The sequence below is a fragment of the Colletotrichum graminicola genome, assembly GCF_000149035.1.
Source record: "Colletotrichum graminicola M1.001 genomic scaffold supercont1.11, whole genome shotgun sequence".
Taxonomy (NCBI): domain Eukaryota; kingdom Fungi; phylum Ascomycota; class Sordariomycetes; order Glomerellales; family Glomerellaceae; genus Colletotrichum; species Colletotrichum graminicola.
Genome location: NW_007361015.1, coordinates 376,941 through 400,073, shown reverse-complemented (window position 1 = coordinate 400,073; position 23,133 = coordinate 376,941). Strand labels below are relative to the sequence as shown.

General features: G+C 54.8%; 9 protein-coding genes across 9 annotated transcripts; 5 read left to right on the top strand and 4 right to left on the bottom strand.

Moving 5' to 3' along the window:
* Positions 1 to 3,018: 3,018 nt before the first annotated feature.
* Positions 3,019 to 4,039, top strand: GLRG_03666 (uncharacterized protein; the record flags this gene model as incomplete). The annotated part of the gene is made up of 3 exons (XM_008094351.1): positions 3,019 to 3,190; positions 3,281 to 3,737; positions 3,814 to 4,039. 3 exons carry the CDS (start codon positions 3,019 to 3,021, stop codon positions 4,037 to 4,039), a joined length of 855 nt encoding a protein of 284 aa, XP_008092542.1.
* Positions 4,040 to 5,130: 1,091 nt separating this feature from the next.
* GLRG_03665 (uncharacterized protein) lies at positions 5,131 to 5,448 on the top strand (the record flags this gene model as incomplete). The annotated part of the gene is made up of 1 exon (XM_008094350.1): positions 5,131 to 5,448. The coding sequence occupies one exon, from the start codon at positions 5,131 to 5,133 to the stop codon at positions 5,446 to 5,448; it is 318 nt and encodes a 105-aa protein (XP_008092541.1).
* A 1,042-nt stretch (positions 5,449 to 6,490) lies between these two features.
* GLRG_03664 (peroxin 8) lies at positions 6,491 to 8,554 on the bottom strand (the record flags this gene model as incomplete). The annotated part of the gene is made up of 1 exon (XM_008094349.1): positions 6,491 to 8,554. One exon carries the CDS (start codon positions 8,552 to 8,554, stop codon positions 6,491 to 6,493), a length of 2,064 nt encoding a protein of 687 aa, XP_008092540.1.
* A 1,617-nt stretch (positions 8,555 to 10,171) lies between these two features.
* Positions 10,172 to 10,675, top strand: GLRG_03663 (uncharacterized protein; the record flags this gene model as incomplete). Its single annotated transcript, XM_008094348.1, has 2 exons — positions 10,172 to 10,482; positions 10,555 to 10,675. 2 exons carry the CDS (start codon positions 10,172 to 10,174, stop codon positions 10,673 to 10,675), a joined length of 432 nt encoding a protein of 143 aa, XP_008092539.1.
* A 43-nt stretch (positions 10,676 to 10,718) lies between these two features.
* GLRG_03662 (galactoside O-acetyltransferase) lies at positions 10,719 to 11,680 on the bottom strand (the record flags this gene model as incomplete). The annotated part of the gene is made up of 3 exons (XM_008094347.1): positions 10,719 to 11,115; positions 11,193 to 11,315; positions 11,439 to 11,680. 3 exons carry the CDS (start codon positions 11,678 to 11,680, stop codon positions 10,719 to 10,721), a joined length of 762 nt encoding a protein of 253 aa, XP_008092538.1.
* Positions 11,681 to 13,618: 1,938 nt separating this feature from the next.
* On the top strand, positions 13,619 to 14,386 carry GLRG_03661 (isoprenylcysteine carboxyl methyltransferase; the record flags this gene model as incomplete). Its single annotated transcript, XM_008094346.1, has 1 exon — positions 13,619 to 14,386. One exon carries the CDS (start codon positions 13,619 to 13,621, stop codon positions 14,384 to 14,386), a length of 768 nt encoding a protein of 255 aa, XP_008092537.1.
* Positions 14,387 to 14,552: 166 nt separating this feature from the next.
* On the bottom strand, positions 14,553 to 16,262 carry GLRG_03660 (MBOAT family protein; the record flags this gene model as incomplete). The annotated part of the gene is made up of 4 exons (XM_008094345.1): positions 14,553 to 14,779; positions 14,838 to 15,843; positions 15,897 to 15,937; positions 15,992 to 16,262. The coding sequence occupies 4 exons, from the start codon at positions 16,260 to 16,262 to the stop codon at positions 14,553 to 14,555; spliced, it is 1,545 nt and encodes a 514-aa protein (XP_008092536.1).
* Positions 16,263 to 18,152: 1,890 nt separating this feature from the next.
* Positions 18,153 to 19,967, top strand: GLRG_03659 (WD domain-containing protein; the record flags this gene model as incomplete). The annotated part of the gene is made up of 2 exons (XM_008094344.1): positions 18,153 to 18,230; positions 18,291 to 19,967. 2 exons carry the CDS (start codon positions 18,153 to 18,155, stop codon positions 19,965 to 19,967), a joined length of 1,755 nt encoding a protein of 584 aa, XP_008092535.1.
* A 545-nt stretch (positions 19,968 to 20,512) lies between these two features.
* GLRG_03658 (DNA/RNA non-specific endonuclease) lies at positions 20,513 to 21,580 on the bottom strand (the record flags this gene model as incomplete). Its single annotated transcript, XM_008094343.1, has 1 exon — positions 20,513 to 21,580. The coding sequence occupies one exon, from the start codon at positions 21,578 to 21,580 to the stop codon at positions 20,513 to 20,515; it is 1,068 nt and encodes a 355-aa protein (XP_008092534.1).
* Between the last annotated feature and the right edge of the window lie 1,553 nt (positions 21,581 to 23,133).

Here is a 23,133-nt window from a genome sequence, read left to right as displayed (position 1 = left end):
GCCCTGCCTGATCCAACCCTTTTTTTTTACGCACGCTGGACTACCTGGTCTCTGTAGCCCGTGTTCGGTTCCGTATAGCTCTCGTTTGCAACGATCTGGACCTTTGGGTAATCAACGGGGCTGAATGTTCCGGGAGCCCTGATTCGATGGGCGCGCCGGCTGGGCGAGCCCCCTCCGGATCTTCTTGGTCACGGGGTTCCAGGAGGTGCATTTGCAAAACCAAGGTAGCTTCCATGGCAGACGTAGCCCGGGGCCTTCTGGGAGATGAATCAACGGGCCAATGGGAGGGCACACACCGCAACGTGTTAGTAAGAACTATGTCTGAAGCGCTGAGGCTGGTAAGGCACTACAATATGGCGTACCTGAGGCCCGCTTCTCATCCACGAACGATCGGGGGTCTAGACTCGGAAGGGGCCAAGGCGTGTCAGGCGACGTGACCGGGGTGAGGAAGAGGAGGAGGCACCGGCATTTGGGAGCGTGATGTGGATGCATGAAGCCGTTTCCCTGACGACGACCCCAGATCCTCCCCGGCTGGGAAACTCTTGCTAGTTTAAAAAAAGAGAAGACGGAACAAGAATCTGGGGGCGGTCCCGAATTGTTTGGTTGATCGCCCGTTCTTCCCGTTGAACCCGTGCGCAGAGCTTTGAAGGAGGATTAGCGAGGGAGGGGGAGAGAGAGAGAGACTCGATGTGGGCTTGCCCGTCCGTTGCGACGGGGAAGTGGAGAGCAATCGCCTAATAGTTATGTTTGGGTTTCCGAGGAGAGCCACACTGCCCAGTGAGAGAGAAGAGGGGGTTTTAGACAGAGTCACGTTCTCCACTGGTGATTGTTCGGGAATTACGTAACTCGCACTCCGTGATGAGAGAGGAGGGATACGAATATGCGAGGCGTGTGGGAGCGTTACCCCTCTGGGACGATGGCTCGCTAGAGCTCGTCCATATGGAACGAGCGAGGGGGAGGAACGGGAGAGAAGAGATTGGGACTGGGTAGCCCGGTACTGGTGAGCACGGCACGGCTCGCGGAGATGGGCGGCGGGTGTGGGTTTTTTGTTTTTCGTGCTGAGCCTGGGCCGGAGATGGCCTGGAGAGTGCGGGCCAAGGAGCGTGCTGGGTGGTCATTGAGAGTTGCGTGGACTGCTTGGCATATCTTACGGGGCGGCGATGGCTCTGCACGGAGATCGTGACGTTGCTTGGACAAGTCCATCTAGGAACCGGGCAGGAAAGTGACCAACTTGGTCAGCGTCTGGTCTGGATCTTTTCATGAGGGGCCCGGTGGCTTGAGCCAAGAGCATGAGTCGCAGACTCCCCGGGATGATGTCGTTGACTTTTGTAATCCGGGATTGTGCTGTCGACACAACTTGGGGCTGATGGATGAGGCCATGGCGTTTGCTTCATTGGCATCGAATACGGTGGTCTGGGCTTTGTCGATGACTCTGGTAGATAGCAACTTTGAAGGCGGGTACTGCCAGTAGCAGTAACAACCTCGGTTGTCTTCCGTCTCTGTATCTATCCATCACCCTCTATTATACTAAGAATACTTACTACTTTAATACTAAGTATCCTCTCCACACCCACTAAGAGCTTCTATCTATCATCTAGCCTATAGATGTAGTAGTTAGAGTTACCTTGTTTGGGCCACGTCTGAGATCCAAGACCTGCTTGACTCCGTTGTTCACTGCCAAAGACAGATTACGCGATCCGGCGTGTTCCTCTGACATCCACGCCAAGGCCTAGACCCAGGATATCATAGGACTGCATCGTTTGAGGTGGACGCAGATAACTAGTTCTATCTCCCAGCAAACATTAATAAATTGTCCCAAGATGCAACCACGGTCCTTGATAAACTAATACTTAATGGCGCGCGTTGCCTGCGTACAATCCACATGATTTACAATGTGATACATGCAGCCTTACATGCGCTCTTGTTATTCTACCTCATCTAGAAAGTTATACGTGTTATGTTTAACTAGGACGTCCTCTGGGCTGATAGTGAATCAGTCCATATGAGGTAACTTATGAAGGCTGTAGTATGTGTTAAGATCCAAATAAGTTATGTGAAAACGCCTAAATTGCAATATAAATAACTGTTGGTATACGGTAGGTATGCTTCGGGGGAGGTGGTCACGTGATATTCACGTGACACACCGCCTCCCTCGGCAGTATCCACCTCACCACCAGTATACCACCCAAAAGTCTGGATTCACTTTGTAACCAACAAGAACAAGCAACCACATTCTGTATCACGATTTGTTACGTGATCTACGGGATATCCCTCTTACGTGATTTAACCAACAGAAACAAAACGACGCGACAGGGGTAAAAGAAAAACGCAGAAGGAAACCAAAGAAGTACGAATAGGTTAAAGTCAGCGCAAAGGAACAGAATATCATAGTCATGGTCTATGTAACAGTCAACATGTCGAAAAGCTCCCTCCCTTCCAATACTAAGTCCACCTTGGATAGATAGTAAGTCGAGTTGATTGAGGAATATAAACTTGATCCCCATGCCATTAATCCTGATGCTTTTCTGCTCTTTCACTTTGTACTTCTCTTCTGCGCCTTCCCCTTTTCTACACATCCAATGTTGTAAAGCTGTACCTTGAGTTTCCCAACTTTGATAGGAAGGCAGGCTTGGTTATGAGATTCCATGGTACTTCTTTCTGTTCGGAAACTTTCCATTGTGTTAAGAATTAGGTATAGTAGATACGTGGGACAAGGCCAGGAATCTATCTCCGAAGCAGGAACCTAACTTCCTCGAGACTTTTGTGCCATACATATAAAGATGGACTTTCCAGTCCTTCTTGTCCGAAGTTTTTCCCTATCCTCGTCCCATAGTCTCCGATAATCCACCCCATCCACAAATGTCGCGCAGAGGGTTGAACACCTGCGATGGGGTGGATGGTTCTGTGATCCCGCGCTCGAAATGGATCAAAGGTTTCCGATTCGCAAAGAAGAGCAAAAAACGCCAATGCCAACTCCAACGCCCCCCAACAACAACCCGAGGAACTCGGCAGCGGGCAATGCCCCACGGTACACGGATTGCTCGGCAGTACAACGTCGCGAAGTTGCCTGACGTCCTTGGAAAAGCCGATGAACTTCGGACCGACTACCTCATGCACCACAGGATTGAGGACGCAATGCAGAAGTTTGACTCAAGCCACGAGATCGGCGCCAGGCTCCCCAAGCTCGGTGGTTGGCATGACCGATAATCGAGCTTTTGGGCCGAGTACGGATTTGTCTTTGGTTCCCGCGTCGAAGTTAGAGAATCCGCGTTGATCTCAGAGCGTGTGCTCCCCGCCCCCCTTCCTGTCGGGGAAGCGCTTGTCGACGCTCTCTTGCCCACGACCATTAGGCGTCGAAAGCAGGACTTTCTGACCAGACCCGAGAACAAGAACTGTCTGATTCGCACGTATCTTGGCCGGCGTCACACGACCAAGGCGCAGAACAGAATCCAGAACCTGAAACTACAGAACTTTCCCCTCCACGTCAATGAGATGGAGCAGCTGGGCCTCGACACAGCCCATTTTGCGAGCCTCATGGCCAATAATTTGGCCATCGTTCACTGTGGTGCAATGGTTAACGGTAACGATGTCGAGTTTATCTTGGGAAGCTCTCCCGCCCAGATCAGACGTGTGCCCCCGGAGGAAGCTGAGGTCATGACCTCGCGGCAGATGTGCGACGCCATCAAATTCGAATTCAACCACCGGGCCATGGCAATGTGGCTAATCGACTTCAATCAGTAAGTCACCTTTCCATTTTGCGCTTCTTAGAGTCGCGACGGGCATTGAATCGCTACGAGATGTGCCTCGATCCAGGACGATCAAGGCGGCATCGACAAGCTTGCCAAGGCTTTCCATCTTCAATGCCTCTTACTACCCTCGACAAAACCAGCCGGACGATCTCGATAAGGAGCTTTGGGGTATCTTTCGCAAGGCCTACCTCGACATGAGCCACAGGGTCACTGAGAGTTCCGGCCCCGACACATTTATTGCACGCGTGGAGATGGAGAGGAAGGAGGAGAGTATTGATAACCTTTTCTAGGTTGCTAGTGTAACTCTTTGTTAGTTCTTCATGGGTACACGAAGAATAGTGAGCAATTTTAGCGAGAATGAGCAGTAGAAGTGTACGGAATGAGACGGAGGTGCCCCTCCCCTCCCCACCCCCTGGAGATCTCTGGTTATCTTTCGCAAAGGGTATCTTGACACGAGCCACAGGGTCCCTGAGAGCTCCGGCCGGGAGACGTTCATTACACACGTGGAAATTGAGGGTAAGAATAAGAGGATTGATAATCTTTTCCAGATAGTGGCGCTGTGTTTTCATAAAGAGTGTGTCGAGAGTAAAAAAGTATTTACAAGTAATAAGAAAGAAGCTCTCCTCCCTCATCATGATGATTTTCTGGAGTGTACTAGTGGCTGTAAGGAGGAAGCGGTTTGTGCGGGATGGGACGGAGACGCCCGTCTCCGGGGACAGGGAAAGGGGCAGAAGAGAAGACCAAGGTGAAAAGAGCCGCTTCTCAGGAACAGAAGCTCATAAATGAGACTCGCTTCAAAATTCAACTGTTTCACGGACTCGGGGCTCAGGGAATGCCTCGAATACAAACCGCTTCTAAGGCCGATAGTCTGCGAACTTTTGCTTGGCTAGATGGCCTCTGTGCGTTTTAACTGCGTTGCCGTATTGTTGCATACCTGTGCGACCCTAGATAACCCATATTAGATAAATATCTCAGTTCAACTATTCTTCGTGTTTATAGCAATGTGTGTAGTGCGCCGGACCGACCCAGGCCCAGATTCGAAATACAAGTGGTACAGTCGTAGTACATATTTATCAAATGCAAAAACATCACCATAAGAGATATCCAAACATGAAATTAGAAATACAAGCTGTGAGCGAAGAGGGAAGGGACAATGTGAAACATACCCTTCGCGACTGCCTTGACTGGATACCTGGGCGGTGGGCACTTTCCCACCCAGAAGCTTCCACAAACAAAGCGTCTACCTGCCACCTGAAAGATATTTCTCAAACGCACTCTAGATATCATTCCAAAGCTGACTCAACCGATAACAGAGCTCTTCGTCTATTCTTACCACACATCTAACTTCTCACCTCGAACCAATACACGACAAACCCCAAAGATGAAGACCAGACTCCGCGCCTCCAGCCCCGTCGAGGTCGTCAATCCGCTGCTCAACCCGCCGCCTCAAATCAGCCGCAAGTACCAAGGCGCTCTCAGACGCCTCCTCCACGCAAAGATCGGCGGCGTGCGCGAGGAGGACAAGCCCCTAATCCAGTTCATCATGCCCACCATCATCCGCGCCGCCAACGATCCCCTCATGCCGGACCCCGACCGCTTCTACCAGGACCCTGACTACGTCCCGGACTACAATAGCCTTCTGCGGCTGGTACAGCAGTTGCGGGCTTGGTATGGTGTCCGGCCGTCCTTCTGGAGATGAAGGGACGAAAAATCACATGCCAAGGAGTCGGCGATGGTTTTGTAAGTCTTTCTTTTTACCCTCGTTGGAATGTCCTTCATAATATGTGTGCTGACTTGACAGACTGTTTGGAACTCGGTAGAGAGGAACAGATTCGATAGTAGTGGGTCACGATATCCAAAAGTGGTGAAGCAAAACAGGCGCGTGGTAGAGGAGATCTCGAGGTCGATGCACATGGAGTAGGCGTGACGAAAACGTCGTGATAGGCTCAAAATAACAAACACAAACACTGATTGATTCAGAACCGAGAATTCAAAAGCAATTAAATGAAAGATAGCGTGATCCCTCTGTAAATCCTGCATAGTCTTCGCCCGGTCTCAACCCCAGAAGGTGTCAGCAGTGACCGTCGCCATCTACTGGTTTTTTCTTATTTTTGCTTTGCAACTGTGCACTTTTGAACCGCCAGACCCGGCCCGCGAGAAGAGAATGGGGTACTTGGTTGAGAAATCTCTCTGGATTCTTCAACAACGGCCTCAGTTTTCGAAGGGATGGCTTGAGGCAACGGGGCCAGATCCAGCGCTGAGTGCGGCAGAGGTGAGTTCATGTTCCGGCATGTTCCAGCGAAGCCTTTCTTTTTTGTACTTTCTCCTGACTTCTCGACATGTGGCCACCACAGTATACCCATCGTTCCTATGGACCCCCGCGCGTGTCTAGATGTACCTCGTGGTGCGGTGCTGTCCGTGGTGGAACTTGGTCTGGTGTCGTTGGTTGGACTTGTGGGTACCTTCTGTCCCGTCTCTCGGCCCCACCACGCGATCGGCCCCGCGTGCGCGAGTGCATCGCGCCTTCCTGGGGCGGAAAGTGCCAGGTGGTCGAGGGGTCAAAGAGGTCCGGCCATCTTTCTTAGGTAACTTACGTAGGCAGCTCTCAAGGGCCAAGGTTCGAGCCTCCCATTTTCCAATGTTTTGTTGTATTCAACGTCGTTCATCATTTCATGCTCGCTCGAAATATGCAATATAAGTACACGCTGCAGCTCATCTTACCTCCCCCCATTCTCTGTCTCTCACAACCGACTCGACTTGCTCTCGTCCATTATCGCACCACTCATCATGGGGACTTGCTGCACAACCCGCCCCAAGACCAACTCCCGCCCACCCTTGGTGGTCCACCATGCGACGCCAATCGTGGCCCTTTCGACATCCATCTCGCCGCTGACCAGCACCTCCCAGAAGCGGTCCTTAACAGGCTGACGCATGACGGGGTCGGAAATCTCGTTCATCGCTTGCGCCGTCAGGGTCATCCAGTCTTCCACAAGCGGCAACGGCAGGAAGGGCAAGGAGTCGATGAGCGTCAGGACGAGCGAGCTCTGCTCTGAGAGGGGCTCTTGTTGTGTTGTGAGGCCCTTCTCGCTTTGCGCGATGACGTCTTGCGTCTGAGGCAGGAGAGTGGTGCTCGCGTCCATGGCCTTGAAGCGCACCATCTCGAGCAATGTCTCGGACAGTTGCGGTTCCATGAGCGAGATCGGGAATGGCGGAGAAACGATCTGCATGACTGTTTTGAAAGCCACTCGGAACTGTCGTGATGATATCTGTGAAGGGAAGGATGCAAAAAGAGCATCGATATAGAACGGCACGAGACTGACGGTCAAGGGGCCGTTATGTGGGCAAGACAATACCGAAAGAACGGCGCTGTGAGCAGCCTCAAACAGCTCAACCATGGTTGCCGTCATTGTGCCGATGTGAGTGAGATAGGCGGTTGCTGGCCGGACGATGAGGCTGTCACAGGCCTCGGTGGGCATGTTGAGGGGCAGGTGCTCCGACACGTTCATATAAAAAAGGTCCAGTGTCCGGTCTAGCGGGCTAGGAGGCACTGCTCCCGCATGAGGGGGCTTCGTCTCGCCTAGGAAGGACACACACGCGTCCCCAAAGCGTGCCAATATGTCAAGGGATGTGAGATAGGTGAATGTGTATGCTTGAAACGCGCCGGCTCCGTGCCTCGACGAGATGAAGAACAAGAATCGTAGGGTGTGCAATGATTTGGTGGCGACCTGGGGAGCCGTGACGTCGTTCCTCATGCGAGGGTCGAGCAGGCTGCGTCCGATGACGGCTTGCATAACAGCGACCGTAGCGTACATCGTCTTCTTTAGCGTCCCCCACAAGACCGGCCAGGTAGCCTCCAGCGTGTTGGGCTCCAGCCGTGCCGTTTCGTCGGCGGCGTCCACTGTTGATAACGGATTGCGCTGCCACTGCTGGAACAGTTTCTGCGAAAACTCAAGGAGGCAGTCCTGGGCCTCAAGGACGATGGCAGAGTCCGTCGCGTTGGTGACGGCAAAGGCTGTCAGCCTCGACAAGGGCCCCATCCCGCCCATCAGCGGTTTGCGTTCGATTGACTGCAACAGCTGAAATGAGGAGGTATTCGGGGCCCACTCGACCATCTGGCCGTGTTGTCTGACATCTTTTCTGATGTCCTCCAAGAACCGCCCGTCCTGGAAGCCGTCCTCTCCCGTAATAGCCAGAACGGCAATCGGCAGCAGCGCATTGCAATTGATCGCGCTCTGGTGGAGGTCTGAGAGGAACGGGAAGACGTAGTTGAGCGCAAGCACGATCGACGCCGAAGCAAACGACCCATCCTGGCTCTCCAACGCCAGATTTGCGGCTGTCACGACCGCCTCCTCAAGCGTATTCCTCAGACCGCGCGACAGCGACTTTCTATCGTTGCCTTCCATGCCCATCAGGATGCCCGTCAGGACCAGCAAATGTTGCCACCGGTTGGAGCGTTCGTCGGCGCCCTTGACTACGGCCCTGACCCACGTATCACAGCTGAGCCCGCCGCCCTGCCGCGGAGCGTTGGGGATCTTGATTTTGGCATTGTCCAGCCCATTCTGGCGCACCCGGATCGCTGCGCTGTTGTAGATGGAGATGATGCGCAGGCTCGTCTGGAGGCCCTCGCGGCGGTGCCAGATGGCCGGTGCGATAAGCAGCTGCGAGGTGAGAACCCCAAGGTTCAGCGGGTTCGAGAGATTCGCGAGGAGGTTCACTGTCGAGCCGATGATCTGGTCCGTCTTGCGGTCATCGTGGACGTTCTGGTACAGCTGCAAGACCGTGTTGAGGAGCCGGTCGGCCGGCATTGTGCGCTGTGCGGGCGCGTCGTTTGGCGATTGTGGATATACGAGAAATCGTGAGCGACGTGTCCAGGTCACTGAGTCGGTTGCAGGACGGATGATGAGATAGCCGCGGATGATAGTCGGTTGTGGTGCGGTGGCTGTGATTGACGCCGATGGCAGGGTGTCTCCGTCAGGCGCGGGCAACTTACCGAGGCACCTGAAAACGGGCCCGCAGCCACACCTCGAGCTTTCCCAAGAGCTGCGCCATCCCTGCACGACCTCCCACAACACCTGAAGATCGACGGGCTGGGACAACAACAACAACAACAACAGTTAATACACTACACAAACAGCCTCTATTGAACCATCTACATATGTGGCAAAAGCAACATGCATTTAAGGGGAAACACATTCAGCTATATTGACGTTATGGTTGGAGAGCTACAGGCATACTGGGTGAAGCACTGATTCAGGTCCCGTATTATCCTAGTTTACCTAACATCGGAAGACTCCCCAGCAAGACCCTTACCTTACCCTTACCTTTGAGATGCGGGATAGGGCGTTACCGTATCTTCTCGTTAAATCCGTCCTAAGCTACTGCACGAGCTAACCGAAAGTAGTGTAGCGGCCGCCAAAGAGCTAAGCCTACAATAGAAGGCGGTCCATCCATCCATCTCCTCACCTACTGCTCCAATCAACTTCGCCAACCCATCAACCAACCAAGTAGCCTTGTTTCTGCCGACACGCTAGCCCTCATTCGGCCGCTGCTATTCCCCTTGCCGTTAGCTCGGGCAGTAGCTAAAGACGGATTTAACGAGAAGATACGGTATCCTACCAGTTCAGATTTGCATAGGAGCGCGATGTGGATCCACTATGAAAACGTATCATCTGCTGATTTGTAGGTCGAATGTACGGAGACATGGTTGAAACGGAGCTGGGCATGGGCTTGAGATAGTCGGGGCCGAATAATGAGGAACGCGCTTGCCTTGTAAATGGCAGCGGGAGTGGCAAGCGGTGTGCCCTCGCTCGTTTGCCTCCCCACGTCGACGTCATAGCCATTTGTTTTGGGACTCTACATCTCTAACAACTCCCTCTAAATTGGCGTGAAGATCATCGAAGTAGAGGCCTCCAAAAAGATATCGTGTGTTCCTGTAAGTCTTGCATCAGATAGGTATATGGTACCCTGATAATGGGGTATATTCAAATATTGCAGGACCGGTCTGGGATCGGGACGAGTTCGTTAATCTTGGGATTATTTGGTGCCGAGTACCTAAATTAGCGTTGAGCACGTCAGGTTAGAACTACAAGCTGGAAGATCGCATCTGGGGCTTCGGCCGTTGCGATGTTTGTTGAGCCTAAGAAAGATAGATGACTATGGATAAGCTCATATATGCTTACCTTCATAATAACATACATGGACCGAAGTATGCATACCCCTGTTAGATGCACCAAATACATATGACAAAGATCCACAGCAACCTGCCTCGGCGGGCTCAGCGGCAAGCAAGCTAACCCAGTGCGACTACTACAGTAGTGACACCCACCTACCTACCGAGCCGTCAACCGCGGGTGTCGACGACATCTTGAACCCGCGTCTCTCCACTCTAACCAACCAACCTACTACACAGACAGACCGCTGCAATGTCACAAAGGGCACGCAATTACCCGCCCGAGAACTACCATACACCCTCGTTCCCCAGCATCAACTGGCAGCTTAGAGACCTAACAGACGATCATCGCTGGAGCCTCTTTCACATCGGCGACATTTGGCGCTTCACCGTGCTATGGACCACCATCATCTACGCCGTCGTGCACCTCGGTGCTGCGGCCATCACCATCGCCATGCACACCAATAAGCGGGGGTCGCTGACATATCTCTGGGCCGTGCCGCTTCTGTACCTCATCGTATCCGGCGTACAAGCACTGGTCGCGGGTAGCGTAGTTGGGCTCATGTAAGTCGCTCTCTTCGGACCTCCAGTTGGTAGATGACGAAGCGGGGGGCTGACTTTTGTGTTTCTATATAGCCTCGGCGCGGTCTATAACGCCGGTTTCTTCTCTATGTCGACCTGGATTCCGTTGCTCTGGGGCGTCATCAACGTTCTCGTCCTCATCATCGCGTCCTTCACCATCCAGGGTGGTCTGTGAGCCGACCGGTAACACGCATGCGAAGAGAAACAAAATAATATTACTACATAGTAGAGGTGTAATTGAAGTTGGTCGACAACGCCGGCGTCAACCCGTCGCCCGACGGCGTGACCTTTTTGATTATCCGCGCCGGGTTGCCGGCGATGCATACATAGTCCGGCACATCCTTCGTCACGACGCTCCCTGCGCCGACGGTCACGCCGCGCCCGATGGTGACGCCGGGCAGCACGATAACATTACCGCCCAAGTAACAGTCGTCGCCGATGGTGATGGGCTTCCCGCTTTCCGGTCCACGGGTGCCATTGCGCAGGGAGGGGTCTAGTGGGTGCTCGCCGCTGTAGAAGCAGCAGTTGGGGCCGATGATAGTGCGTGAGCCCACCGTGATGAGGCAGGTATCTACCCACGTGCTGTTGGAGCCGATGTACACGTTTTCGCCGAGCCTATATTACAGTTAGAGACGGTGACATCACGAAGTCCTCCACTTGACTGTGTGTGAGGGACAAGGGGGTGCACGAACTTTACGTTGTAGCCGTAATCCATCTTTATGGGGGTTTCAATCCACGGGTAGTTCTCGAGCAGGGCACTATCCTCGTCCCGGCGGGCTCGCATTGGAGGAAGAGGGACCGTGTCGCCGTTGATGCTGTTATTCCGAGTTAGGTCCATACTCTCCAGGACAGGGCAATCAAATTCCCCAATGACAATGACAGGGGGCAGCCAAGTGCCCAAGAGGTCACGAATGCAAACAACTAAGAGGCAAACTTACTCTTTCCAGAGGCCGACAAGTGTGCGGCGGCTCACATCACCGGCGGAGTTGAGCTTGTCGCATGCCGCCTTGCATCGTTTCCGGTCAGCAATGAGATCCGGGGCAAAGGCCCAGTAGAGCTCGCCGTTCCTCATGCGCCTCCGGTTCTCTTCTCTATCGATGGAGTGGGTGTTCATGGCCGACTGCTGGGTGCCAGAACAGCGCGTGTGTGTCTGCGCGTGGTCCGTATGCGTGAATCTCATGGTCGGGACGGCGCGAGTAAGATTTCACAGGCAACGGGTTTCTCTGAGGGACCGGGAGTGATGAAAACGAGAGGCTAGCGGCGTTTGTTTTACAAGAAAGCGAGGAGCAAAGAAAGGCAAGGGACGTTTGGAGCAGGCCCCTGGGACTTTTTGTAAATGACACGCTCCAATGGATAACGGGGACGCCTGATGCAGAGGTGCGGTATGAGCTGTTAAGCGTAGACGATCTCGGATGTCAATGCCGGCCGTTCCCGGGCTAGGGCTTAGCTTAGTAGTTTATTTGCCGCCCAAGCCTGAAGGAGAGGTATCAAGTGACCAATAGAGCGACTTGCAAAGCAAGAACTAGGTGAGGGAAAAGCCAAGGAGAGCAAAAAGCTGTCGGTGAAGCCGATAGATTCAAGGGTAAAGTTGACAGCTTGTCGTCAGCGCCTTGGTGGTGCTGCTGCTTCTGCTGCCGCCCCCCCCTCACCGACGACTACAGCAGACCAAAGCGCATCCCATCTCATCTCGAGTCTCGGGGCCGAGCAAGCTGGACGACGACGACGACAACGACGGGGGGGTGGGCAGCTGCTCCACGCACTTGCGTCACCCGCCTCCCCCCCCAAAACTCGGCCCGCGCTCATGCTTGGCCTTACCCGCCTCCGACTGCTAGGCAATGCCTTCGTCCCTCCCCTCCAAAAGTGTGCTTGTGTAGCGAGCGGACAACTGTATTGTTCGTATTCCCTACTAGGAGCCAATATCTGTTTCTCCATCTGTCTGTCTTCCTCTCTTTATTCATTTACCCTTTGCTTTTGGCAAGATGAATCAAAATTGCATGGGAAGCGGGGGATCTGCAAAAAGAGAGACAAAACAAAAAGATTGGGTACTCTCCACAGAGCCCACGGGGGTAACTCTGGACCGACCGCCTTCTGTTGCTATTATTTCCTTTTTCGGATGGCTTTTTATGATCCGTTTCCCCTGTCGGGCTCTCCTTTCTCTGTTCTCCCCACGCAGCCGCGCCTTCCTCGGAACCGACGACGACTACCTAGTCCACGCCAACGGGCTCTTTGCAGTGCAGAGAGGCCACGCTCGCAGGAAGTCGCATCCGTATCCGAAGTGTCCTTACGCGTCGTACTCTGGTAGCCGAATTACTCACCCGGTTCGGTCCTATCGCGTTGCGCTTTGATCATAGAGTCGGCCAGATTTGGATCAGTGTTGCCAAGCTTTTTCTCGTCCCAACGTCTGTGCAACGCAGGTGGTATTGGAATGCCGGCACCTGGGAGCTAGAGCCACCGCCACACGACTGTTTCCTGACGTCGCTCCACCCTCCTCCCCCTGCCTTGCCTGTCTGTCCTTTTTTGTCGCTCGAGATTCAGACCGAGAAATTCGATTACAGATTCACGTTTCCGTTCCTGCCCGCCTTAACCGCATCCCGCGGCCTCCCCCCTAAAAAAAAAAAACTCAGGCCCACTACGGATACTCCTAGGTGGCTCGCTCGGCCAGCCAAGCCTTAAGGACAACATCGGATCACAAATTCCCACCGCCGCTACGATGTCGACTTTCCGCCGGGTGTAAGTTGGTTGCTGTCCTGTCCCGTCCTTGTCATCCCCTACCAACTCAGCCCTGCCAAGCCTCTCCTCCCTCCTCCCTCCCCCTTCGGTCCAACCTGATTCCCCGTCAATTCCCTGCTCCCGCCCGGGATCTCTCCCCCTCGCGAAGTGTGGCCACCGCAGCTGAAGTGCCCTTCGAGGGGTCCCTTCACTCGCTCCTGCCCCTCAACACCATGAGTCCCGCCATCGCGATCTCCTCATGCAAGCCCATGAAACCCCTCGTTTGACTATCAGCCCTCGAGCCTTTAGGCTGTCACCATGAGACAACCCCTCCTTCACCACCTCAATATTCTCTCCCACACCATCCCATCCTCACATCAGCGCCTCTGACACTGTTCCCCCCTCACTCATGACTAACGTGTTTCCCAGCGACGCCCGCCCCGCCGACCCCCCCGTTCCCGGCAAAGAATACTACCCCCATCAGCCCAAGTCCCTTGCCGGCATCGCTCTCCGTGCTTTCTGCCTCGGCGCAGCTCACCTGACCGGCCTCCTCCTGACCTTTGCTCTCCTGTCCTCGACCTCCTCCCCGCTCTGGCGTCTCTCCTTCTTCCTTGCCGCCCTCTCCCTCTTCCATTTCCTCGAGTTCTGGACGACGGCAGCCTACAACACACCCCAGGCCACTGTCCATGCCTTCCTCCTCACTGCCAACTGGCCCGCCTACGCCATAGCCCACGCTACCGCCTTCGCCGAGTGCCTCCTCACGAACGTCGTCTTCCCGGGCGCCGTCTGGGCCCCCTTCGGCCTACGGTCTATTCTACTCGCTGCCGGACTAGCGTTGGTGGTTGTGGGCCAGGCGGTCCGCTCGTTAGCCATGGTCACAGCGGGGCAGAGCTTCAACCACACGATCCAGCACTACCGCGCCGAGTCGCACACCCTAGTGACGAGCGGCGTCTACGGCTGGTTCCGGCACCCGTCCTACTTTGGCTTCTTCTGGTGGGCCATCGGCACCCAGCTGGTCATGGGGAACCTGTTCTCCCTCGTCGCCTACGCAGGTGTGCTGTGGTACTTCTTCTCCAAGAGGATACGTCACGAGGAAGACCTGCTGGTGAGGTTCTTTGGCCAGGACTACGTCGACTACCGCAAGCGTGTCGGTATCATGATTCCCTTCTGCGGTTAGCACGACTGTGAATGCGGCCCGGGGCACCGAGCCAGTGTTCTATACAACTGCATGTGATGTTGAAAAGCGCCATTCCTATTTTTCTCTTCTTCTTCTTTTTCTCTAATAAAGGTAGACAGGTACACAATAGATTAGGCAACACTATGCCTTTTACAAACTACGCTCGTTACGAGCTTGGTGCGGCTGACCAGGCTATCTGCCTGCTCACGCTGCCATACTTGGCCTGCCAGGCGTAAAAGTACATCAGAGCAGCAAACGGCTGTCCGAGGATAGTGAAGGAGACCCAGAATATGCAGTTACCGATCATGCGGCCAGTAGGGGTCTGCATCTTTTCGAGGGGAGTGGTGATGGCGATTAGGGGGAGCTGCAAGAACATGCCAGCGAAAGCAACACCTGGCGTTTGTTAGTATATGCACTGCACTCCACTGCAGTATTGTGGAAGGTTCCATACCAATAATGTTGTGAGTCGGGATGCCGACAAGTACCTCATGGAGAACCGCCGAGGCGAAGAAAACGGCCAGCTGGGCAGCCCTGGAACTCCATCCTCGGCCGATCAGAGGCGAGTAGACGTGACGCTTGAAGTACTGGTAGACAGGCTTGTTCCACAGACGCCAGTACGCACCCAGACTTTCGCTGTTCCACCAGTCCTCGTAGAAGCATCGGTCGCCAAAACGAGTCACCTCGGCAAGTGCGTTGAGGAAAGACTGGAACAGAGCAAAGAAGCCGGCGAGCCAGATAACCAAGGAGATGGTTGAAAGCTTCATCAGCCGCTCAAGAATCTTAGGGACATCTAGGGACGCGATCTTGTCGAGGGAGTTGATCAATACCGGTGCGGCGTACTGTGCACTCGCGAACCAGATAAAAACGCCCAGACCAAACACCTCCGCCATGCGCTTAGCGACAAACAGCCATCTGATCTTGTCCGTCCTCGGGTACGCCGGCTGGTAGACCAGCGTCGGTGCCCACCAGAAGTAGGCCAGGTTGTGCATCGTGATATTCTGCGGGTAGGGGCACTGCTGATAGATCTCGGGCATAGCTGCGAGTTCACCCTTGACAGGGTGCAGGTAGGCATGTCGCAGGTCTCGGTTTGTAAAGGCGTACGACGCCGTCTTGAGCCAGACGATTAAGGCATGAAGCTGGGTTAGGGTACCGATCAAAGGATGGTAGATGTGGAAGTACACGACGTAGGACGTCACAGCCAGAGCAAGCGTGATGTTGACGGTGTGGATCCAAGCGATGACCTTCCAGGTGGAGTCGAATCGTGAGCGCTGGTCTTGTGTCGGGCTCGCGGCTCCATCCTTTGATTTGGCTCGCAACCCCCTTGCTTGCTGAGCAGCAGCTAGTTCGATCAAGTATGCGGCAAACAGATGACAGGGGATGAGGAGGTACAAGCCCAAGCCCAACGCGAGATCTTGTCGACGGAAATCGTGGCAACGAACACAGATCAATACTCCATACTACGAACGGTTAGCAACGCGGGACTACGTCCAAAATCTCAATAATTGCCTACCTTTTGGATGTTCTCCATCATCAGACGAAGATTACCGACAACTAGACACCGTAAGTTCAGCCGCCCAGCAACCCCTGGATGCGGTTCAAACATACCTAATACGATTACCATTAGGTTCCTGAAGCCAATGAAACTCGGAGCAGCATCAGAATCATGGCTTAGGGTGGAAGGGCGCGACTTGTGGTGGACGGCAGCGACGTGCCGGTACTTCCGCTGGACCGCTCTCCTCAGTTCCTCGGTGGTGCGGCGCTTTTCGGGTGTAGTTTCCTCTGCGGTTTCCTTGGAATTGGTGCTGCCATTGTGCGTGCTGCGGAGGGATGATGTGGCGGTTGAGCTCTCGAGGCTCGTCACCGTGGCCGTATTCATGACGGGCAGGGCGTCCTGGAACCAATTGGATCCCCGGCAAGAATGTATGAGGGTGAGTAAAGAAAAGCGTCCGGGGTGGATGACGAGGGGAGCAGAAGGGTGAAATAGAAAAAAAGTGAGAACTGGTTTGATAGGGAAGGAATAGCTAGTATGTATATGCAATGCAAGTGAGAGGTGGCAAGCGCGATAAGGTATCGATCGAACAGTATGTGTGCAGGACACCACGCCGGGCCGGGGCAGGAGGAACAGGAACGAATTGAATTCGTAACCAGTGTTTCCAAGGGACGACGGATGGCAAGTTCGCTCTGAACCTCCCTAATAGCTGAGAGAAGCTATTTTATTTTGGATGGATAGGGCGAGTGAGCGCATTGGCCTTTTTTGGACTGTACTTTTTAGGAAGAGAGGGGCAATAATCGAGGGGAAGGAAAGTAAAGTAGGGGGTACGTCAAGGCACAAGGGGGAAGAGGGAAAAACAGGTAGAGGGAGCTGGGCAGACGCCACCAGCCCTCAAAGCGTGGGGATCCGTTCGTTAACGTGGAGGAATGGCGGAAGAGGAGGCGCGCTGACGACAAGAATGCAGAGACGGCGTGCAGATGTGGGCGGTTTACAGGGACGCGAGGCAAGAAAATAATAAGATGCAAGACACCAAAACAAAAAGAACTACTAGTAGATGGGGATGATGAGCAGTGCACTAGAGGAGCTAGACGATGGCACGGTCCTGGAAATTGGAAGGGGGGACCTTGAGAATGTCAGGGCCGCCGAAGCTGTCTGCTGTCTGTCCGTTCGTCTGTCTGGTCTGGTCTGGTCTGATCTGATCCGGCTCGTTGGAGGTAGTGCAGCCCAACTCTGCAGTTAAGCAGCCCACCAAGAACCAAATTAAATCTCCTTACCACGTAGTATACTATGACGCCAAGGTAGTTGAGACCCCGAGGGAAAAGCGCATGCATGCACGCCAAGGGTCTCTATGGCTCCAGGGAATGACGGCGATCCCCGGTGACATCTCTGAGTGGTGGACACGGGGGGCGGCTCGTGGGGCGTAAGGTGCATTGGGAGAGAGAAATTGAAGACGGAGTCGTGGCTTGAACTCAATCACATGTAAATTGTCAAGGGGGCAAGGGGGATTTCTCAGGTGGAAAGAGTGACTGGGATCATGAAATCGCGCCTTTCCGGAATCATCGCTTCATTCTACCTAAAAATCGGCGGATATTTTTGGCTGAAGGACAGTTGGGAGCTGAGCCGGATGTTGGCCCGGATAAGAAATCCAGATAAGAGCCGTGGAGCCGCCGCCCCTCAAGTGCATCAGCTCATCTAAGTAGGTAGCTCCTGCCCAAGGGGACGTTCTGACCTTGCCGGTCAGGTGACCTGGAGAATCGGAGATGGCGCGTGCACGCGTCGTGCTCATTTTCGCTGTGATTGGCGATGAACCAGCCTCGTGGACCGAACAATTGGAAGCTCCCTCACCAACAACGCCAAACTGCAATTGTTCAAACCTGGAGTTTCTTACCATCAGTATATACAAGGATACGCCCTTCAGTGATACCCGGCTGATCTGAGGCTCGCTCATGATAGTCTAAAGATGGCGTATGATCCTCGAGGGGATCACCATGACAGGAGAGGGCCAGGCGGAGACGGTGATGGCGGATTTGTGAGAGCTCGAGGTCGACGTGAGTCAAATCATTGTCTTTGTCATCCAACCTTGCGAAAAAGACAAAAAAACTCTGTCGAAGTTGATGGCGCTTGTTCTGCTGCTTCATGAAAGGGCGGGAACATCACGGTTCGCGATGGAGTCACCTCAAGATTCGAGACACTGGTCAGCAGGCATTAAAGAGACCACATGGCTAACATCCGCTAGGTCCCGTCACTGACTACGGGTCAACGGTCGCTAACTGGATGCGCCATCGCTCACCCCTGGATGGCGATGCATACACTGGAGAAATCGAACGACCGAGTGCTAGCTTCATCGTCGACGTAAGTCCTCAGCGAGTTTCCTACCCTCTTACCGTGGCTTTGGCACCAACAGTCTCATAGTTCATACCACCTGCTGCGAGGAAGACAGATCCTGGCGACACAATCCCAGTGAAGCACCTCCACTCTTCGCTCAACAAGATCAAGCATCCCATCAACGTCGTCCGATGGACACCAGAAGGTCGCCGTCTTTTGACCGCTTCCAGCAGCGGAGAGTTCACATTATGGAACGGCACAGGATTCAACTTCGAGACTATTATGCAGGCTCACGACTCTGCAATCAGAGCGCTGGCCTACTCCCACAACGACGACTGGCTCATATCTGCCGATCACGATGGGTGCGTCAAATACTGGCAGCCCAACTTCAACAACCTCCAAAGTATCGCTGCACACAACGACCCTGTCAGAGATCTCGCCTTCAGCCCCAACGACTCCAAGTTCGTCACTGCTTGCGACGACTCGACGTTGAAGATCTTCGACTTTGCGGGAGGAGCAGAGGAGTCAACCCTGAAGGGTCACGGATGGGATGCTAAGAGCTGCGACTGGCATCCGACCAAGGGCTTGTTGGTATCGGGCTCGAAAGACCATCTGGTGAAGCTGTGGGACCCCAGAACCGGCCGTTGCCTGACTACCCTCCACGGACACAAGAACACAATCACAAAAACCTTGTTCGAGAAGGTTCAAGGCGACTGCCTCGCGACGTCAGCACGAGACCAGACTGCCCGAGTCTTCGATCTCCGAATGATGCGCGATATCTGCTTGCTTAAGGGGCACGAAAAGGATATATCGACCATTGCCTGGCATCCAGTTCACTCAAACCTGCTGACCACTGGCGGTCACGACGGCTCCCTGTATCACTACATCCTGGACGAGCCAAACACCCCGGCCGGCCATGCCAGCTCCGTGGCGCCGTATGACAGCTCTGATCCCTCGACAACCACGGCGCAGACGATATACCCCGCGCACAAGGTCCCCTACGCTCACGACTTCGCCATTTGGTCTCTGGATTGGCACCCTCTCGGTCATATCTTGGCCTCCGGTTCCAACGATCGTATTACGAGATTCTGGTCCCGGAAACGTCCCGGCGATGCCGATGTCTTCCAAGACCGCTACCACGTTGGAGAGGCGGCCGCCGAAGCAAACGGAACCTGGGACCGCCGCGGTGGTCGTCGCCAGCGGCAGGAGGAAGAAGAGCAGGAGATGGAGGATGAGATGGACGGCCTTGTCGACCAGAAGATGCCCCTCAAGCAGCCCATGGTACCTGGCTTCCCCGGTCTTCCGGGCTTGCCTGGACTACCCGGCCTTTCCATGCCACAGAACGGGACTGGTGGTCCTGTGCCACCGCCACCCATGATACCCGGCGTCGGTGCCAACGGCGGAGCTCATCCCCCACCTCTTCCTTTCCCGCTTCCCGGCCTGAACGGCGCACCGCCGCCGCCGATTCCCTTGCCCGGTGGCATCGACCCCAGCAACCCCGCGGATCTCGCCAAGATCGCCGAGATGATCCAGAAGGCTGGAGGCACTCTCCCACCACCGCCTCCCGGCGGCTTCGCACCCCCCGGCTTGGTACCGCCGCCCAATTTTGTGCCGCCCCCGGGCTTTCCGCCTATGCCCATGCCGCCACCTGCGAGTCTTCAATACGAGTCCGACGGGCGTGGCGGCAGGAGAGCCCCGCTTCCTAGTCAGGAGGAGAGCCTCAAGGCGGAGCAGCGACGGGGCAACTACACCAGGTCGCGTTAGGAACGCCTCTATGGTAAGAGAAAAACGAGCGGGAAATCCGAGGCGAGGAAGGTGAAGGTCGGAAGCCAGCAGCACCTCATTACGCTGCCCTGATGATCCCCCATGTATGATATTGACTTCGGCTGGACAACGGGTTGATACCCTGGCGTAAGATTATGGAAAACACAAAAACACTAGCCATAAGATTGGGAACATGGATGGGCCCTTCCTCATCCGCGCTGTTATGTATGTGGCTGGCGACAGTCTGTCGCCCAACCGTCTATTCGGCAGGAACTAACTAATGTACATGTGCGTCGCTGCTGGAAAGAAGATTTCCCGCTCGGTGCTTAGTCTCTTCTAATGCAATCGTAATGCGACCAGCCTCTTATGAAAGCTCCTCAGAGGTACAGTGATAGTACAGAAAGGAAAGAAAACCCGCCGTGTCATGCAAAATTCCCGCTACGAAAAATAAAAGGAAAAAACATCTCAGATGATCGGAACGTAATGCCATGCTCTCTGTTGTAGTACCAACCCTCTCTTCCCCTTTCCCTCTTGCCGTTCCGTCTTTAGGGGCTCGGGCTCCGGGACTGCGAGCCACCCTTGCCGAACGACTTCTGCCTATCGGCGTACTCCTTGACGACGATGGCACACGACGCCTCGCTGCAAAGCCTCTTGCGACGCTGGGGCGCAAGCTTGGACGCGAACTCGACGCCGGCGGCGCGCTCGACGGCCTCGAGGGGCATCTCGAAATCGGAGAGCGGCTTATTGTTGGGAATGGGCGCGTTGGGCATGACGAAGGCGCCAATGGCGACGTTGCCACCGGCCTTGCCGTCCTCGGCAAAGATGACCTTGTAAAAGTGCGTGGGGACGGCAACGTTGGGCGGGTTGCCGATGACCTCGTATTTTGTGTACCACTTGCCGTCGACGGGGTCGCGCTTGGGTAGGTAGAGCGGGCCGGTGACAATGCGCACGGAGGGGTAGCGGGTGGTCAGGCGGCGACAGAAGTCCTCAAAGTGCGCCCAGTAGTCGCGGTTGAAGCCGTCGCCGACCTGGGGGCACATGTTGGAGAGGTAGAATGTGTCGTCCATGGCCTTTTGGGACCACTTGCAGTCGGCGGCAGGGACCTGGTGGCCGCGGTCGTAGCCGCTGCGGAAGTAGTCCTTGAGCTTAGCCTGAAACTTTTCGGGGATGGAGGTGTCCTCGACGAAGGCGCTGTTCTTGCGGTCGCCGCCACGCTGAGCGAGGGAGGCCGGGGTAATGTGCTCGATGACCCAGTGCGGGTTGCGCGTGCGGCGGTCGTAGCTCGATATGAGGGCAGGACGCTGCGCGAGGTCGGCGACGGGGCCGGGGAAACCGTATTCGAAGAGGCCGGCCGGGTCTACGGGGTTGCCGGAGACAGATCCGGGCAGTGGCGGGGACGGCGCGGCGGCCGCAGGAGGGAGCGGCGCGCTGGGGTTGGTGAAGACTTGGGTAGCGGGAACCGGGACGGATGGAGAGTTTAACGGGGGGCTCGCGTTGGTTGTCGAGGGGGCAGGTTGCTTCGGGGAGCGGAGCGAGTACATTGTCGCTGTGAGTGCGGCACCGCCTCCTGCGCTTAGAGCTGCGATGAGGGCGAGAGATGTGGTTTTGGACATGGCGACAGTGGATTTCGGCAGCGGACGGCCGGCCTTTTTTGTTGATGAGATTGGTTTTGGTGGAAAGGAGGAAGAGGGAGAGAAGGGGGGATTTGCCAATGTCAGGCGTCTGGCGAGAATGACACTGTTCTGACCACGGGAATGGGAAGGATGGGCATGTGGTGATGGTGGTGTGGTGGGCGTGTCAGCTGTGCTTCGGAGCTGGAAAAATTTGGGCAGGCGGCCGCGGCTGCCCGCCTACCGAGAAATCTTCGGGGACTTGGTCGGAACGGGACAGCTCGCGGTGCTGTTACAGGGGAAAGCAGATTCCCTTTTCCCGAGTATTTGCCGGTGCGAGACGTCCAAAGGTAGGTAGGCAGGTAGGGTATCGGGTGCAGGACCTGCTCCGTGGTAAGGCTGGCGCGCTAAGGCAGCTCACCATGGGCTGGTCTCGGTGTATTTCTCTCACCGAATCTGGGTCTAGGCCTAGCGGTGGGGGGTTCAGAAGGGAGGTGACGGGAGGATGACCAACCCCCAGTCCCCGATTCGCAGCCCCGATAACCCTGCAGCATGAGCAACTTTCTTTACAAGAAGCATCCCAGCCGTGGCAACAAGCATGGAAACTATGACAACGAATGAACAAACAGGCATGTCACTTCAACAAGATGAAAAAGGAAAAAAAAAAAAAAAGATGAAAACCGCATTTCACGTGTGTGAAGCCAGGCATCCCTTGGCTAGGCTAGGCTCTTCAAGCGGCGTGCATCAATGAGTTGGCGCACATAGCAGAGATCACGGGGTCCTAGGGGGGTACTGGGGTGCCCAGCCCATCCGGGTTCTCAAGCCAAGCCACTCCTTGATCAATCGGCGTGCTGTCAACTGCATTGACTCGAGCTGGGATCTGGGGTGGATTAAATCCCCATTGAAGGCGGAACAGGGTTGCCGTTTGGCTGCGGCTTCTGCGGGATGAACGATGGTAACAGATCCGGAATGCCCATGGATAGACTGGTTGGCTTATCCTCATGTTTGCCCCCCTCGCCTCAAATCTTCCCATGGAAGAGAAAGGTGGGTTGCTCTGGGAGAGGGTCAGACGGCAAGCTGCAGGGCGGCTCCTCGGGTGAAAACAAAAAAAAAATCATGCGAATGAGAATGAAGGGGAAACAGACAATGTCTGGGCGTGAGACCTTGGACGCGGCGAGTCCTGCCATTTGGCCATCAAGGTTCTCCGAATTCGATCCGCCCTTTTCCAACGACCAGGTCCATGAATATGACCCTGCTACCCAGCCATTTCTAGAAACAACGCAGCAGCTCCGCCAACAGCGCCAAACTCAGCGCTCCCCCGAATCCACTTCAACGCTGGCTGGAAAGCTTAAGGCGTCTGTCCCTGCGTGGTCCCAGCGCTTCCTTACTAGTTTAGTTCCATTTTTGTTAGTATGCCGTCGACATCACTGCTTTCTCAGCAATAACACAACACCCATCAATATTCACTGCCTACACTCGTCATATCCTACACCTACGTCCTCTCAAACTCCTCGTTTCTCCCGCTACAACCTATAACGGAAACTTCGCAACGTCCT